The sequence below is a fragment of the Mesoplodon densirostris genome, chromosome 7 (genome assembly GCF_025265405.1).
Source record: "Mesoplodon densirostris isolate mMesDen1 chromosome 7, mMesDen1 primary haplotype, whole genome shotgun sequence".
Taxonomy (NCBI): Eukaryota; Metazoa; Chordata; class Mammalia; order Artiodactyla; family Ziphiidae; genus Mesoplodon; species Mesoplodon densirostris.
Window position 1 is genome coordinate 41,090,908 of NC_082667.1, and position 14,689 is coordinate 41,105,596.

Sequence of the window (14,689 nt, forward strand, 5' to 3'; positions counted from 1 at the left end):
ACCCCTCACTTTTCTCCATACAGTCAAGTTTTTGCACAAAAAAACCACTTGCTAGTACTGTTCCTATTCTAAGTGTCTCACTGAGACCGGAGGAAAACTTACATACCAGGTGGATAGTCCCAACAGTAAATTCTCCAGAGGAAAATGGGGTGGTCACAGCCCCAGGTATGCAATAGGTAAGAACTGAGTGCAGGGCTGCTGTTCCTACCTGGGTAGGTCTTACCACTGGGTGGGTGTCACTTTTCAACCTTTTTTTCCCCTAAGTGTAAATAATCAGGGAGTTTCACAATTAATTAAGCAGAAAAGTTCTCAAAGCTCTAGTTATTCAGAAATGACCTACCTTTATATCAGCAATTCCACTTATCTAGGAAGGAAAAAATAATTGTTATTTTAATATTATACAAATACTACATATTTTAGAAGATCTAAAGATAATGAAGTAAATATTATGTTTCTTACTGCCCGAGGTAAAGTTTCAACACAAATTATTTAATTGTATGTTTACTTATTAATTTTAGTTTTTTCAGAGCAAATTAACTATCTACTTATGGGATTTTAACATATAACAGATATGAGTTTTCTTTATTAAATCTTTAAACAGATAAGTGCTAAATAGGTGACAATAGATTTTAAAGGCTTAAAGAGCCAAGAGTCATACTGAATTCTTTCTTATTATTCAATACACACAAGATTTTTCTCTTTGGGCAGTGGCTTGACTATTTCAATTATCAAAGTCAATGCCAAATCTTCATATATAAAAAATGGAGAGCAATTATAAAGTCAACTTCCTATGAGGGGAATGTGTTCAAGATGGCATAGTAGGAAGACCCTGAACTCACCTTGTCCCAGGGGCACACCAAAATTACAACTACTTATAGAGCAACTACCTATGAGAACAACCTGAAGACTAGCAGAGAAGATTTTCCATGACTAAAGTTATAAAGAAAGAACCACAATGAGACGGGTAGACGGGGTGGAGACACGGTATAGTCAGGACCCACATTCCTGGATCAGCAACTTTCAAACTGGAAGAATATCATAATTGCAGAGGTCCTCCCCAAGGAGCAAGGGATCTGAGCCCCACATCAGGCTCCCCAGACTGGGGGTCCTGTACCAGGAAAATGAGCCCCTAGGATGTCTGGCTTTGAACACCAGCAGGACTTATGTTAAGCCAGAGGGCTGTAGGGAACAGAGACTCTGCTCTTCAAGAAAACACACAAAACTTCTCATGCTCCAAGTCTCAGCACAGAGGCAGAGTTTGAAAGGATCTGGGATCAGATAAACTTGCTAATCTTGGAGAGCCTCCTGGAGAGGCAGGAGGCAAATAGGACTCCCCTGGGGATGATAATACAGGTGGCAGCTATTCTTGGGAGCTCATTCTACCACATGGACACCAGCACTGGCAAGTGCCATTTTGGAGACCACCCTCTAGCCTCTTAGTGCCAGGGGTTACCTGCCCAACCAGCTGGATGGCACCAGTCCCAGGACTTCATGAGCTGCACATCCAGCTGTGCCAGGGCACGGCCCCACCTATCAGAAGTCTGGAACCAACCTCAGGCCCCACAGGCACCATGGTCAGCTATGCTGGGGCCCAACCCCACCCACCTGTGGGCCAGCATCCACCACATGAGGCAGAGCCTGGCAGCCACCCTCACAAGGGCCCAGCCCTGCCAACCAGTGTGCCCACATTAGTTGGCCATGCCACAAGAGAAGGGTTCATGCAGCCCACATATGAGGCATCCCAAGAGCACACAACTCTGGTGAATACAGGGGAGTGTTCTGCTGGGCCCCATAGGACATCTCCTACATAAGGCCACTTCTCCAAAATCAGGAATCATAATCAACCTACCTACTATGAAGAAATAAAAACAGAAAATTAGGCAAAATGAGGTGAGAGAGATATATATTCCATATGTAGAAGAGGTAGGTGAAGGGAGATAAGCAATCTACCCAATAAAGAGTTCAAGGCAATGATTTTAAAGATGCTCAATGAGCTCGGGAGAAGAATGGATGAACACAGTGATAAGTTTAACGGAGTTAGAAAATACAAAGAAGAACCAAAAAGAGCTGAAGAATACAATAACTGAAAAAAATACACTGGAAGGGATCAACAGGAGATTAGATGATAGAAAGGAATGGACCAGTGAACTGGAAGACAGTAGTGGAAATCACCCAACCTGAACAGAAAAAAGAAAAAATAATTTTAAAAAATGAGGACAGTTTAAGATACCTTTGGGACAACATCATGGATACTAATATTCACATTATAGGGGTTGCAGAAGGAGAAGGGAGAGGGAAAGGAGCAGAGAACTTACTGGAGGAAATAATAGCTGTAAATCCCCCTAACCTGGGGAAGGAAACAGACATCCAGGTACAGGAAGCATAGAGAGTCCCAAATAAGATGAACCCAAAAAGGCCCACACCAAGACACATTATAATTAAAATGGAAAAAAATTAAGGTAAAGAGAATCTTAAAAGCAGTGAGAGAAAGCAACTAGTTACATACAAGGGAACTCCGAAAGACTGTCAGCTGACTTTTCAGCAGAAAGTGCAGTTCAGCAGAGGATGGCATGATATGTTTAAAGTGACAAAAGGGAAAAACCTACAACCAAGAATACTCTACCCAGTAAGGCTATTATTAAGACTTGAAGGAGAGACAAAGCTTTTAGCAAAAGCTATAAGTGTTCAGCACCACTAAACCGGCTTTACAGGGACTTCCTTAAGCAGAAAAGAAAAGGTCACTACTGGAAATATGAAAATTAGGAAAGGAAAAACTCTCATTGGTAAAGGCAAACATACAGAAGGTACTAAAGCTAGTAGAAGGTTAAAAGACAAAAGTATTAAAATCATCTATATCTATAATAAATAGTTAAGGAATACACAAAACAAAGAGATATAAAACATGACCTCAAAAACATTAAACGTGAGTGGGGAGTAAAAATGTAGAGTTGTCAAAATGCATCTAAACTTAAGAAATCATCATAAACATTGTCATCAAATCACAAGGAAAAAAGCAAAAGAAGAAAAGAACAAAAAAGAACTATGAAAACAATGAACAATATGGCAGTAAGCACATACTTATTAATAATTATTTTAAATATAAGTGGCCCAAACACTCCAATCAAAAGACACAGAGTGGCTGAACAGATTAAAAAACAAGACCCATATATATGCTGCCTACAAGAGACACACTTAGATCTAAAGACACACACAGACTGAAAATGAGGGGATGGAAAAAGTTATTCTATGCAAATGGAAATGAAAAGAAATTTGGGGTAACAATACTCCTATCAGACAAAATAGACTTTAAAATGAAGACTATAACAAGACAAAGAAGGACATAGCATAATGATAAAGGGATCAATCCAAGAAAAAGATATAACACTTGTAAATATATATGCACCCAACATGGGAGCACCTAAATACATAAGCAAATATTAACAAACATAAAAGGAGAAAGTGAAAGTAATATAATAATAGTAGGGGACTATAACAACCTACTTACATCAATGGACTCATTATCCAGACAGAAAATCAATAAGGAAATACTGCCCATAAATGACACACTAGAGCAGTTAGAGTTAATAGATACATACAAAACATTTCATCCAAAACCAGCAGAATACACATTCTTTTCAAGTGCACATGGAAAATTCTCTAGAATAGATCACATGCTAGGCCAGAAACAAGTCTCAATACATTTAAGAAAATTGAAATTATACCAAGCATCTTTTTCAACTACAATACTATAAGACTAGAAATAACTAAACAGAAAGTTGTAAGAAAAAAATGCTATTAAACAACAAATTGGTCACTGAAGAAATAAAGAGAAAATACAAATATCTGGAGACAAATGAAAATGGAAACACAATTCGAAATCTATGGGAATGAAGCAAAAGCAGTTCCAAGAGAGAAGTTTATAGTGATACCAGCCTACCTCAGGAAACAATAAAAATCTCAAACAATCTAACCTTGCACCTAAAGAAACTAGAAAAAGAAGAATAAACAAAACCCACACTTAGCAGAAGGAAAGAAATCATAAGATCAGAGCATAAATAGATGAATTAGAAGCTAAAAAAATAGAAAAAATTAATGGCACTAAGAGCTGCTCCCTTTAAAAGATAAAAAATTGATAAACCTTTAGCCAGACTCATAAAGAAAAAAAAGAAATACAGCCCAAATAAATAAAATCAGAAATGAAAATGGAGAATTTACAACTGACACCACAGAAATACCAAGGATCATAAAAGATTATTATGAACAATTATACACCAATAAAATGGACAACCGAGAGGAAATGGATAAACTTTTAGAAATGTACAATCGTCCAAAACTGAATCAAGAAGTAGAAAGTATGAACAGACATTACCAGTCATGAAATTGAATCAGTAATCAAAAAACTCCCAACAAATAAAAGTTAAGGATCAGACAACTTAACAGGTTAATTCTACCAAACATTTAAAGAAGAGTTAATGCTGATCCTTTTCAAATTATTCCAAAATATTGAGGGGGAAGGAATGCTTCTGAACTCATTCTGTGAGGCCAGCATCAGATTGATGCTGAAACCAAACAAAGACACCACACACACACACACACACACACACACCCCACAGGCCAATATCACTGCTGAACACAGATGCAAAAGTCCTCAACAAAATACCAGCAAATCTAGCTCAACAACACTTTAAAAAGATCATACACCATGATCAAGTGGGATTTATCCCAGAGATGCATGGATGGTTCAATGTCTGCAAATCAATCAACTTGATACACCACAGTAACAAACTGAAGAATAAAAGTCATGTGATCATCACAATAGATACAGATAAAACTTTTGACAAAATTCAACATCCATTTATGATAAAAGCTCTCCAGAAAGTGGGCATAGAGGGAACATACCTCAACATAATAGAGGCCATATATGACAAACCCACAGTTAACATCATACTCAACAGTGAAAAGCTGAAAGCAATTCCTCTAAGATCAGTACCAAGACAAGGATACCCACTCTTGCCACTTATTTAACATAGTACTGGAAGTCCTAGTCACAGTAATGAGACAAGAAAAACAAAAGGATTTCAAATTGGAAAGGAAGAAGTAAAACTGTCACTGTTTGTAGATGACACGAAACGATATATAGAAAGCCCTCAAGATGCCACCAAAAAACTATTAGATGTAATAAATGAATTCAATAAGTTTCAGGATACAAAATTAATATACAGAAATCCTTTGCATTCCTATACACTAATAATGAACTATCAGAAAGAGAAATTAAGAAAACATTCCCATTTATAATCACATTAAAAAAATAAAATACCTAGGAATAAATCGACCTAAGGAGGTGAAAGACCTATACCTGGAAAACTATAAGACACTGATGAAAGAAATTGAAGATGACTTAAATAAATGGAAAGATATACTGTGCTCAAAAGTTGGAAGAATTAATATTGTTAAAATGACCCTATTCCCCAAGGCAATCTATAGATTCAATGCAATCCCTTTCAAAATACCAACCGTGTTTTTCACAGCACTAGCAGAAATAATTCTAAAATTTGTTTAGAAATGCAAAAGACCTTGAATAACCAAAAAAAATCTTGAGAATGGAGAACAAAGCTGGATATATCATGCTCCCTGACTTTAGACTATACTACAAAGCTACCGTAATCAAAATAGTATGGCACTGGCACAAAAATAGTACATTGATCAATGGAACAGACCAGAGAGCCCAGAAATAAATCCACACTTATATGGTCATTAATCTACAACAAAGGAGGCAAGAATATACAATGGGAAAAAGACCGCTCTTCAATAAATGGTGTTGGGAAAACTGGACAGCTACATGCAAAAGAATCAAACTGGATTACTCTCACACCATGCACAAAATAAACACAGAATGTATTAAAGATTTAAATGTAAGACCTGAAATCAAAGAACTCCTAGAAGGAAACATAGGCAGTATACTCGTTTACACTGGTCTTAGTAATATAGTTTTTGGATCTGTCTCCTCAGGCAAGGGAAACAAAAGCAAAAATAAACAAGTGTGCTTACATCAAACTAAAAAGCTTTTGCACAGGGAAAGAAACTATAAACAAAATGAAAAGGCAGCTTGACAAATGGGAGAAGATATTTGCAAATGATACATCTGATAAGGGGTTAATATCCAAAATATATAAAGAACTGATACAACTCAACATCAAAAAAAAAACTGATTAAAAAATGTGGATGTCAATAGACATACAGATGACTAAAAGACATGAAAAGATGCTCAACGTCACTAATCATCAAGGAAATGCAAATCAAAACCACAATGTGATCATCTGTTAACACCCGTTAGAAAGGCTATCATAAAAAAGACAGAAAATAACAAGTGTTGGTGAGGATGTGGAGAAAAGCAATGTTTGTGCACTACTGGTGGGAATATAAATTGGTACAGCCTCTAAGGAAAAAAATATGGAGGTTCCTCAAAAAATTAATAACAGAACTGTCATATGATCCAGCAATTTCACATCTGGGTATTTACCTAAAGAAAACAAAAACACTAATTCAATAGCTAAGATATGGAAACAACCTAAACGTCCATCAATAGACAAATGGATAAAGAAGATGTGGTGTATATATACAATGGAATATTATTCAGCCATAATTGTAAAAAAATGAAATCTTGCTATTTGGGACAACAAGTGGATCTAATGGATGGATCTAGAGGCTATTATGCTAAGTGAAATAAGTCAGACTGAGAAGGACAAATACCATATAATCTCACTTATAGGTGGAATCTAAAAAACAAAACAAAACAGACTCAAGGATACACAGAACAAATTGATGGTTGCCAGAGGGGAGGGCGTAAGGGTGGATGGGTGAAATGAGTGAAGGGGATTAAGAGGTACAAACCTCCAGGTATAAAATAAATAAGCAATGGGATGTACTAAACAGCATATGGAATATGGTCAATAATACTGAAATAACTTTATATGGGACAGATGGTTACTAGACTATTGTGATCATTTCATAATATATGCAAATGTTAAATCACTATGAGGCACACCTGAAACCAACATATTTTATGTCAAGTACATTTCAATTAAAATAACCTTCCTATATGAAGTAAAATCTTACATAAAATATATATGATTAAATGCTATTTTAATAAGATCACATTGAAGGCTATACATCAATGGCATTCCATTTTATGATAGCCCATTAACAAATCTTTAGACATATATATTATATATGTGTATATATATATATATATATATATATATATATATATATATGTGCTAAGTGCTCCAGAGGTAATCAAATATCAAAAAGTGACTCTGCCTTTATGGAAAATACAATAAAATTGAGTAGGCTAAAGTAACGTGTATGAAAAAATAGTAAATAATATAGATATGGTATAATTATGTGTTAAATTATGTTGCACCGAGTAGGAACTCAAATGTTTTCTGAATCAATGAATGTCAACGATTATTGGGATTGAGATCATCCAGAAAGTGAGATAAGACAAGGCTTCAGTGATCTTTTTGATGATATTAGAAATGATTTTCATGATAACTTATTCATGCTTCTTAGACTACAGGTGAGTCCCATAAATCCACAAGTATTCACTGAGCCCTGCACTATACCAAACTCTGTATGAAGAAAAAGTATAAAACATAGTCCACTTCTTCCCTCAAGAAGTCTATGACTGGGGATTCCCTGGTGGCACAGTGGTTGAGAGTCCGCCTGCCGATGCAGGGGACACGGGTTCATGCCCCAGTCCGGGAGGATCCCACATGCTGTGGAGCGGCTGGGCCCATGAGCCATGGCTGCTGAGCCTGTGCATCCGGAGCCTGTGCTCCGCAACGGGAGAGACCACAACAGTGAGAGGCCTGCATACCGCAAAAAAAAAAAAAAAAAAGGAGTCTATGACTGATGAGACAAAACATACCCATACTAAACAATTAAAAAAATAAAAGAAGACAATTCTAAACTTAGTGCTAAATTGTTATAACTAAGTGCTAAAGAAAGTCAAAGAAAGGAGAACTAAACGGGCCCTAGAGTAATGGGAGATGAATTCATGGAGGAAATAAAATTTAATCTAGTCCCTTAAGGGACTGGTAGGATTTAATAAAGAAAAGGGTATGTCTTTACTCTCGTAAAGGAAAGGTGGAGGACATATAATAGGTTGATTCATTCATCATTCATTCATTCATTTGTTCATTCACTCATCCAACAGAAGATTTTTTCAGTGCCTCCTATATTTAGGCACTATGGTAAGTGTTGAGGTACAATGGTAAACTAGGACCATAACTGCCCTCAGTGAGCCTACTGGTAAGGGGATGGGTAGCTGACAAGAAACAGGTAATTTTAATATTGTGGTATGATAGGTGCTAAGTAAAGGATGCTATGATGGCTTCGAGGAGGGACTCTTAACAGAGGAAAATCAGGGAAGATTTCATATAACATGTAAAATTTATGTGGAGAGACTTGAAACATTAATAGGGCATGGCCATGTGAAGTAGGGAAAGGGGATTTTTAGGTAGAAGGAAAAGCATGTGCAAAGGCCTGGAAATAAGAAAGAACATGAGAAATGAGCATCACACACACAGATGAGAATAAGCTACTCTAGCTATAGTGGAGGCTTTGTGTAAATCACTACAGGGAAACAAAGTGGGTGAGCCAGATTAAGGAAGCCAAGGAATGTGAAGAGTTCTGACTTCCTATGGGAAATTGAGCACATGTTCTACAAGAAAAGCTTATGTAAAGAAAGCATATCTGGTCTGAGAAGTGCCCAACTTGGAAGCCATTCTATGATCCAGAAGAGATAACCTGATGTTATCTCTATCCTTTTAGAGAAAGTACACAGCCAGAGAAGCAGAGGGCCAAGGCCAAATTTGAAGGATGAGTAGGGGAAGAAGGGTGAGGAGCCAGTGAAGAAAACAGAAGAAACAGAACCACGGGATATAATAACAGTTAATATCATGCATTTGGAGTTATCAAGCTATGTGATCTTGGGCAAATTACTTAAAAACTTAAAGATTTCATTTCTTTTCCTGTGAAATGGGGATAATAAATACCTACCCCCCACACACAGTATAAGGATGTAGACACTAATGTACGTAAAGTATTTGGCAGAGTGCAAGGCATGTAGTAAACACCCAATGAACAGCAGCTCTTTGCTGTTATACAGTTCTACCAGTCTCCCTGACTTTTTATCTCTAGTCTCTGTACATTATATTACCTTATCATGACTCATTCCCACCACTCTGTCTGGCTAATTATTCCTCAGATGCCTTTTCTGACTCCTAATGCCGGGTTAGGTAACCCCTATACAGCCCCCTGCACTCTGCAATTTCCTATCACTCTTTAGCATAACTATCTAGTTAATTGTCTGTATCCACTAATGTATGTCTCCTTCTACTAATATTAAGCTCCATGAATTCAAGGATCTAGTCTGACTTACAATCCTAACATACTGCCTGACACATAGCAGACATTCAATAAGTATTTATAGAATGAATAAAAACATTCTGTGGTGATTGTGGTGTGTGATAAATACAGAACAAAATAGAGAACCCAGAAATAAATCCACACATGTACAGTCAACTAATCATTGACAAGGGCACCAAGAACACACAATGGGGAAAGGATGGTCTTTTCAATAAGTGTTGTTGGGAAAACTAGATGTTCACAAGCAAACAAATGAAACTAGACCTCTATCGTAGACTACTCACAAAAAACTAACTCAAAATAGATTAAAGACTTAAATGTAAGACCTGAAACTGTAAAACTCCTAGAAGAAAACACAAGGGAAATAGCTATTTAACATGGGCCCTGGCAATGATATTTTGGATATAACAACAAAAGCACAGGCAACAAAAGCAAAAATAGACAAGTGGGACTACACCAAACTAAAAAGCTTCTTGCACAGCAAAGAAAACAATTGACAGAGTGAAGAGGCAACCTATGGAATGGGAGAAACTATTTGCCAACCATATATCTGAAAAGGGGTTAATTTCCACAATATATAACAAACTCATTCAACTTAACAGCAAAAATACAAAAAATAAAATTAAAAATTGGGCAAAGGGCCTGAATAGACATTTTTCTAAAGAAGACATACAAATGGCAACAGACACATGAAAAAGTTATTAACATCACTAATCATCAAGGAAATGCAAATCGAAACCACAATGAGATATCACCTCATACCTGTTAGGATGGCTAGTATCAAAATGGCAAAAGATAACAAGTGTTGGTGAGAATGTGGAGCAAAAAGAACTCCTGTACACTGCTGATGGGAATATAAACTGGAGACGCCACTAAGGAAAACTGTACAGAGGTTCCTGAAAAAATAAAAAATAGAACTACCATATGATCCAGCAATCCCACATCTGGGTATATCTAAAGGAAATGAAATCAGTATTTTGAAGAGATATCTGCACTCCCATGTTCATTGCAGCATTGTTCACAATAGCTAAAATATGGAAACAACCTAAGTGTCTATCAATGGATGAATGGATACAGAAAATTCCACATAATGGAATATTATTCAGCCATAGAAAGAAGGAAATCCTGCCATTTGTGACAACATGGGTGAACCTGGAGGACATTATACTAAGTGACATAATCCAGACAGAGAAAAACAAATGCTGTATGATTGCACTTATATGTGGAATTTCTTTAAAAAGTCAAACTGATAGAAGCAGAGAGTAGAATGGTGGTTGCCAGGGGCTCTCTGGGTGGGGGGGTTGCAGGGGTAGAATGAACAGATGTTGAATCAAAGAAGACAAAGTTTCATTTATAAGGTGAAAAAGTTCAGGAGATCTAATGTACAGCATAATGACTTTAGTTAATAATACTGTATTGTACACTGAGAATTAGCAAAAAGAGTAGATCTTAAGTGTTCTTACCATGCACACACACAAATGGTAACTATGCGAGTGATGGATGTGTTAAATAATTTGTGGTAATCATTTCACAATGTATATATACATCAAATCATCACACTGTATACTTTAAATATATACAATTTTACTTGTCAATTATACCTTAATAAAGCTAGGGGGAAAAAAGAAAGCTTTAAGAAACCAATGTGAGGGTGCTTCCCTGGTGGCGCAGTGGTTGAGAGTCCGCCTGCCGATGCAGGGGACGCGGGTTCGTGCCCCGGTCCGGGAGGATCCCACATGCCACGGAGCGGCTGGGCCCATGAGCCATGGCCGCTGGGCCTGTGCGTCCGGAGCCTGTGCTCCGCAATGGGGGAGGCCACAACAGTGAGAGGCCCGCGTACAGCAAAAAAAAAAAAAAAAAAAAAAAGAAACCAATGTGAAACTGACTAACTTCATTAAAACTTGAGTGCTAACTTCTCTTGGGATATACATTTTCTAATATTCTTGTTTTGAGGAGTGAGGGAGACTTGGAAGTTGGCATCTTGCTGCATCTCCCCTGTACCATGTTTATTTCTATCCTTTTGCTCCTGAGCCAAGTGAGTGAGGCTCCTGTCAGGGAAAGCTAGTGAAGACTCCTTCCCTCCCTCAGAGCAAGCAGGGCCACGTAACCTAGGAGGGGCTTGGCTGGGTTATATTAGCCCTCTTGGGTGTGCCTGGTCTTCCTGTTCTCAGAGGCCAAGCCCACTCTATGACTGGCAGAGTGCATTTGAAGAGAAACATACAGGAAAACATTTCACAGCAAAATTGATGGGATGCAGCAAAAGCTATATCCAGAGGAACACATATAGCTTTTAAAACCCTTACAATTAAAGAAAAATATATAAAATTAAGAAATTCAGTATTTATCTTAAGATATTAGACAAAGTACAACAAAACAAATCAGGAAGAGGACATTAATAACAGACAGTAATAATGAAATTAGGAAGAATAAATAATAACAAATCCAAAGTCAATACTTTTACTACTAATAAAATAAGCAATGATTCTGTGTGCCAGACTTAAAAAAGAGAGAGAGCTAAACTATACAAACTTAGAATTAAGAAAGGAAACAAATACAGAATATAGAAGAGATGCAAAGAACTTTAGGATATTACTCCCTTTGGTAACAAGGAAACATACTGGAATGGGTAAAGATTTCCTAGAAAAATAAAAATGACCATAAACAACCTAAGAAGAAGTGAAATTTGCATATACCAGGTACCCTGAAAGAGAATAGAAAGGTAATTGAAAATCTACCTCGCTGAAACTTCAGTGACACATATATACATTCTTTTTTATATTCTTTTCCATTATGGTTTATCTTCACTGGTTCAACATCCAGACAGTCTCATAGCTAAACTCCTTCTAACCTTTAAAGAACTGTAATTCCAATATTATTTAAACCATGCTAGACTGCTCATAAATATGGAAAGCCCCCAATTTATGTTATAAAGCCAGCATAACTGTATAACAAGGAAAAAGAGAACTATATACAAATGTCATTTATACACACAAATCTTAATTTCTAAATAAAATATTACCACATAGAATCCAGAAATATATCAAAACTGTTAGAGTATGACTGTTATATGTTGAAGTCCTAACCATTATTAATGCCTTAGAATGGGACTTTACTTGTAAACAGGATCTTTACTGAGGTAATCAAATAAAAAATGAGGTCATTAGGGTGGACTCTAATCCAATATGACAGGTATTCTATAAAAAAGGGAAATGTGGACACCAGGAGAGACATGCATAGAGGGAAGATGATATGAAAAAACAGAAAGAAGATGGCCATGTGAAGACAAAGCATTGGAGTGATGCATCTACAATCCAAGGATTGCCAAAGATTGTTGGCAAATCACTACAGGCTATAAACAGGCAAGGACGAATCCTCCCACACAGGTTTCAGAGGGAGCATGGCCCTGTTGACACCTTGATTTTAGACTTCTAGCTTCCAGAACTATACAACAGTTTCTATTGTTTTAAGCCACCCAGTTTGTGGTACTTTGTTATGACGGCACTAGAAAATGAATACAATGACCAAGAAGGTTTATTCCAGGAATTCAAATGTGGATCAATATCAGCAAATCTGTCAGTCATAGTCTATTACACATCAACAAATTAATGTGGACAAAAAACTACATGATGTCACATATGCTGAAAAGGCATTTCATAAAACCGGCAGCAAATCTTAAAAACACTAATTAGGAATAGAAAGACAAAATAAAGACCATAAGTCAAGAACAAATATTATCCTAAACAGTAAAACTCTAAAACAATTTCATCTAAAATCATAAATTAGACAAATTTGTCAACAATCACTATTATTATTTAATATTCTCTTGGAAGTGCTAGCAAGTTCAATATGACAAAAATTACTGATATAAACAGGAGAAAAGAAGAGATACAACTATTTTTGTTGAGACAACTGCATATCTCAAAATCTTAAGAACCTCTAATAAAATGCCTACTAGAATTAAAAGATAATTTGGCTTTTTTTTATATTAGCAGTAAGTTTTTAGATATGGAAAATATTCCACTTACAATAGTGATAAGAATTATAAAATACTTGAGAATAAATTTAAAAAGAAAGGCACAGAATTTATACAAAGATAATTGTAAGGTCTTATTGAAGAGCATAAAATAAGAGCTGAAGAAATGGAAAGCCATGCCATATTCTTGGATGGCAAATTTTACTATTATAAAAATGCCAATTCTTTCAAAGATAATATATAAACTTAATTCAATTCCAAATAGAATCCAACAGGAAATTATCAGGAGAAACTGGATTAATTGAGCTTAATATTTATATAAAAATTTAAATTGGATTCTTGTTTTATATCACACGCAAAAGTGTAATTCAAATGGATTAAAGACTTAGAGGAAGAATATAAAAATCTTTGGATAAACTATATGTATTGTCTAGAAGTTGGAAGAACCATGTTACACAAGGAAGGAAATTCAGATGCTATAAACAAAAGGATGTACATGTTTGACAAATAAAAGTTTAAAATTTTTTGATATGATAAAAAGATATCATAAATAAAAATTAGAAACAACAAATTTAGAAAAATGCTGTTATAAATTGACAAGAGAAAGATTGCCCAAAGAAAATGAGTTTGAGCTTTGCTCGAGAAAAAGGAGCAAAGAATATAACTAATTTATAGTACATTGTCAATAAATACACAAAAATATGCTCACTGTAGTCAGGGAAATGCAAATTACACTACTATTGAGAAATCACTTTACACCCATCAGACCGACAAAAATATAAAAGAGCAATAACACCTATTATTGCCACTAAGGATAAAGATAAGGGTACTCTCATACAGAGATGGCAGAAATATGATTCAACGACAAATATTTTAAAATTAAAACATATTCTTTGAATCGGCAATTCCATTCTCAGAAAGCTATTCCAAGATGTATGTACAAGGATGTTTTTGACGGTATTGTGTATCTGTGTAAAAATCTAGAAACAGAGTTATTAATTATGAATGAATTACAGTTGACCCTTGAACAACAGGGGTTTGAACTGTGCGGGCCCACTTATACATGGATTTTTTTCACTGAATACGTACCACAGTACTACATGACCCGCAGTTGGTTGAATCCTCAGATATGGAGGAGGGCTGACTGTAAAGTTATGTACAGACTTTTTTTGTGTGTGTGTGTGTGGTACGCGGGCCTCTCACTGTTTTGTCCTCTCCCATTGCGGATCACAGGCTCCGGACACGCAGGCTCAGTGGCCATGGCTCACGGGCCCAGCCGCTCCG

General features: G+C 36.3%; 1 protein-coding gene across 8 annotated transcripts in view; it reads right to left on the reverse strand.

The window, feature by feature from the left end:
- Positions 1-14,689, reverse strand: part of DEUP1 (deuterosome assembly protein 1) — a 220,634-nt gene that overhangs the window by 23,586 nt on the left and 182,359 nt on the right. For all 8 annotated transcript variants that reach the window (XM_060102846.1, XM_060102848.1, XM_060102847.1 and 5 more), the window contains one exon: positions 341-364. In XM_060102846.1, the coding sequence (XP_059958829.1) occupies positions 341-364 (24 nt within the window). The remainder of the gene's footprint in view (positions 1-340; positions 365-14,689) is intronic.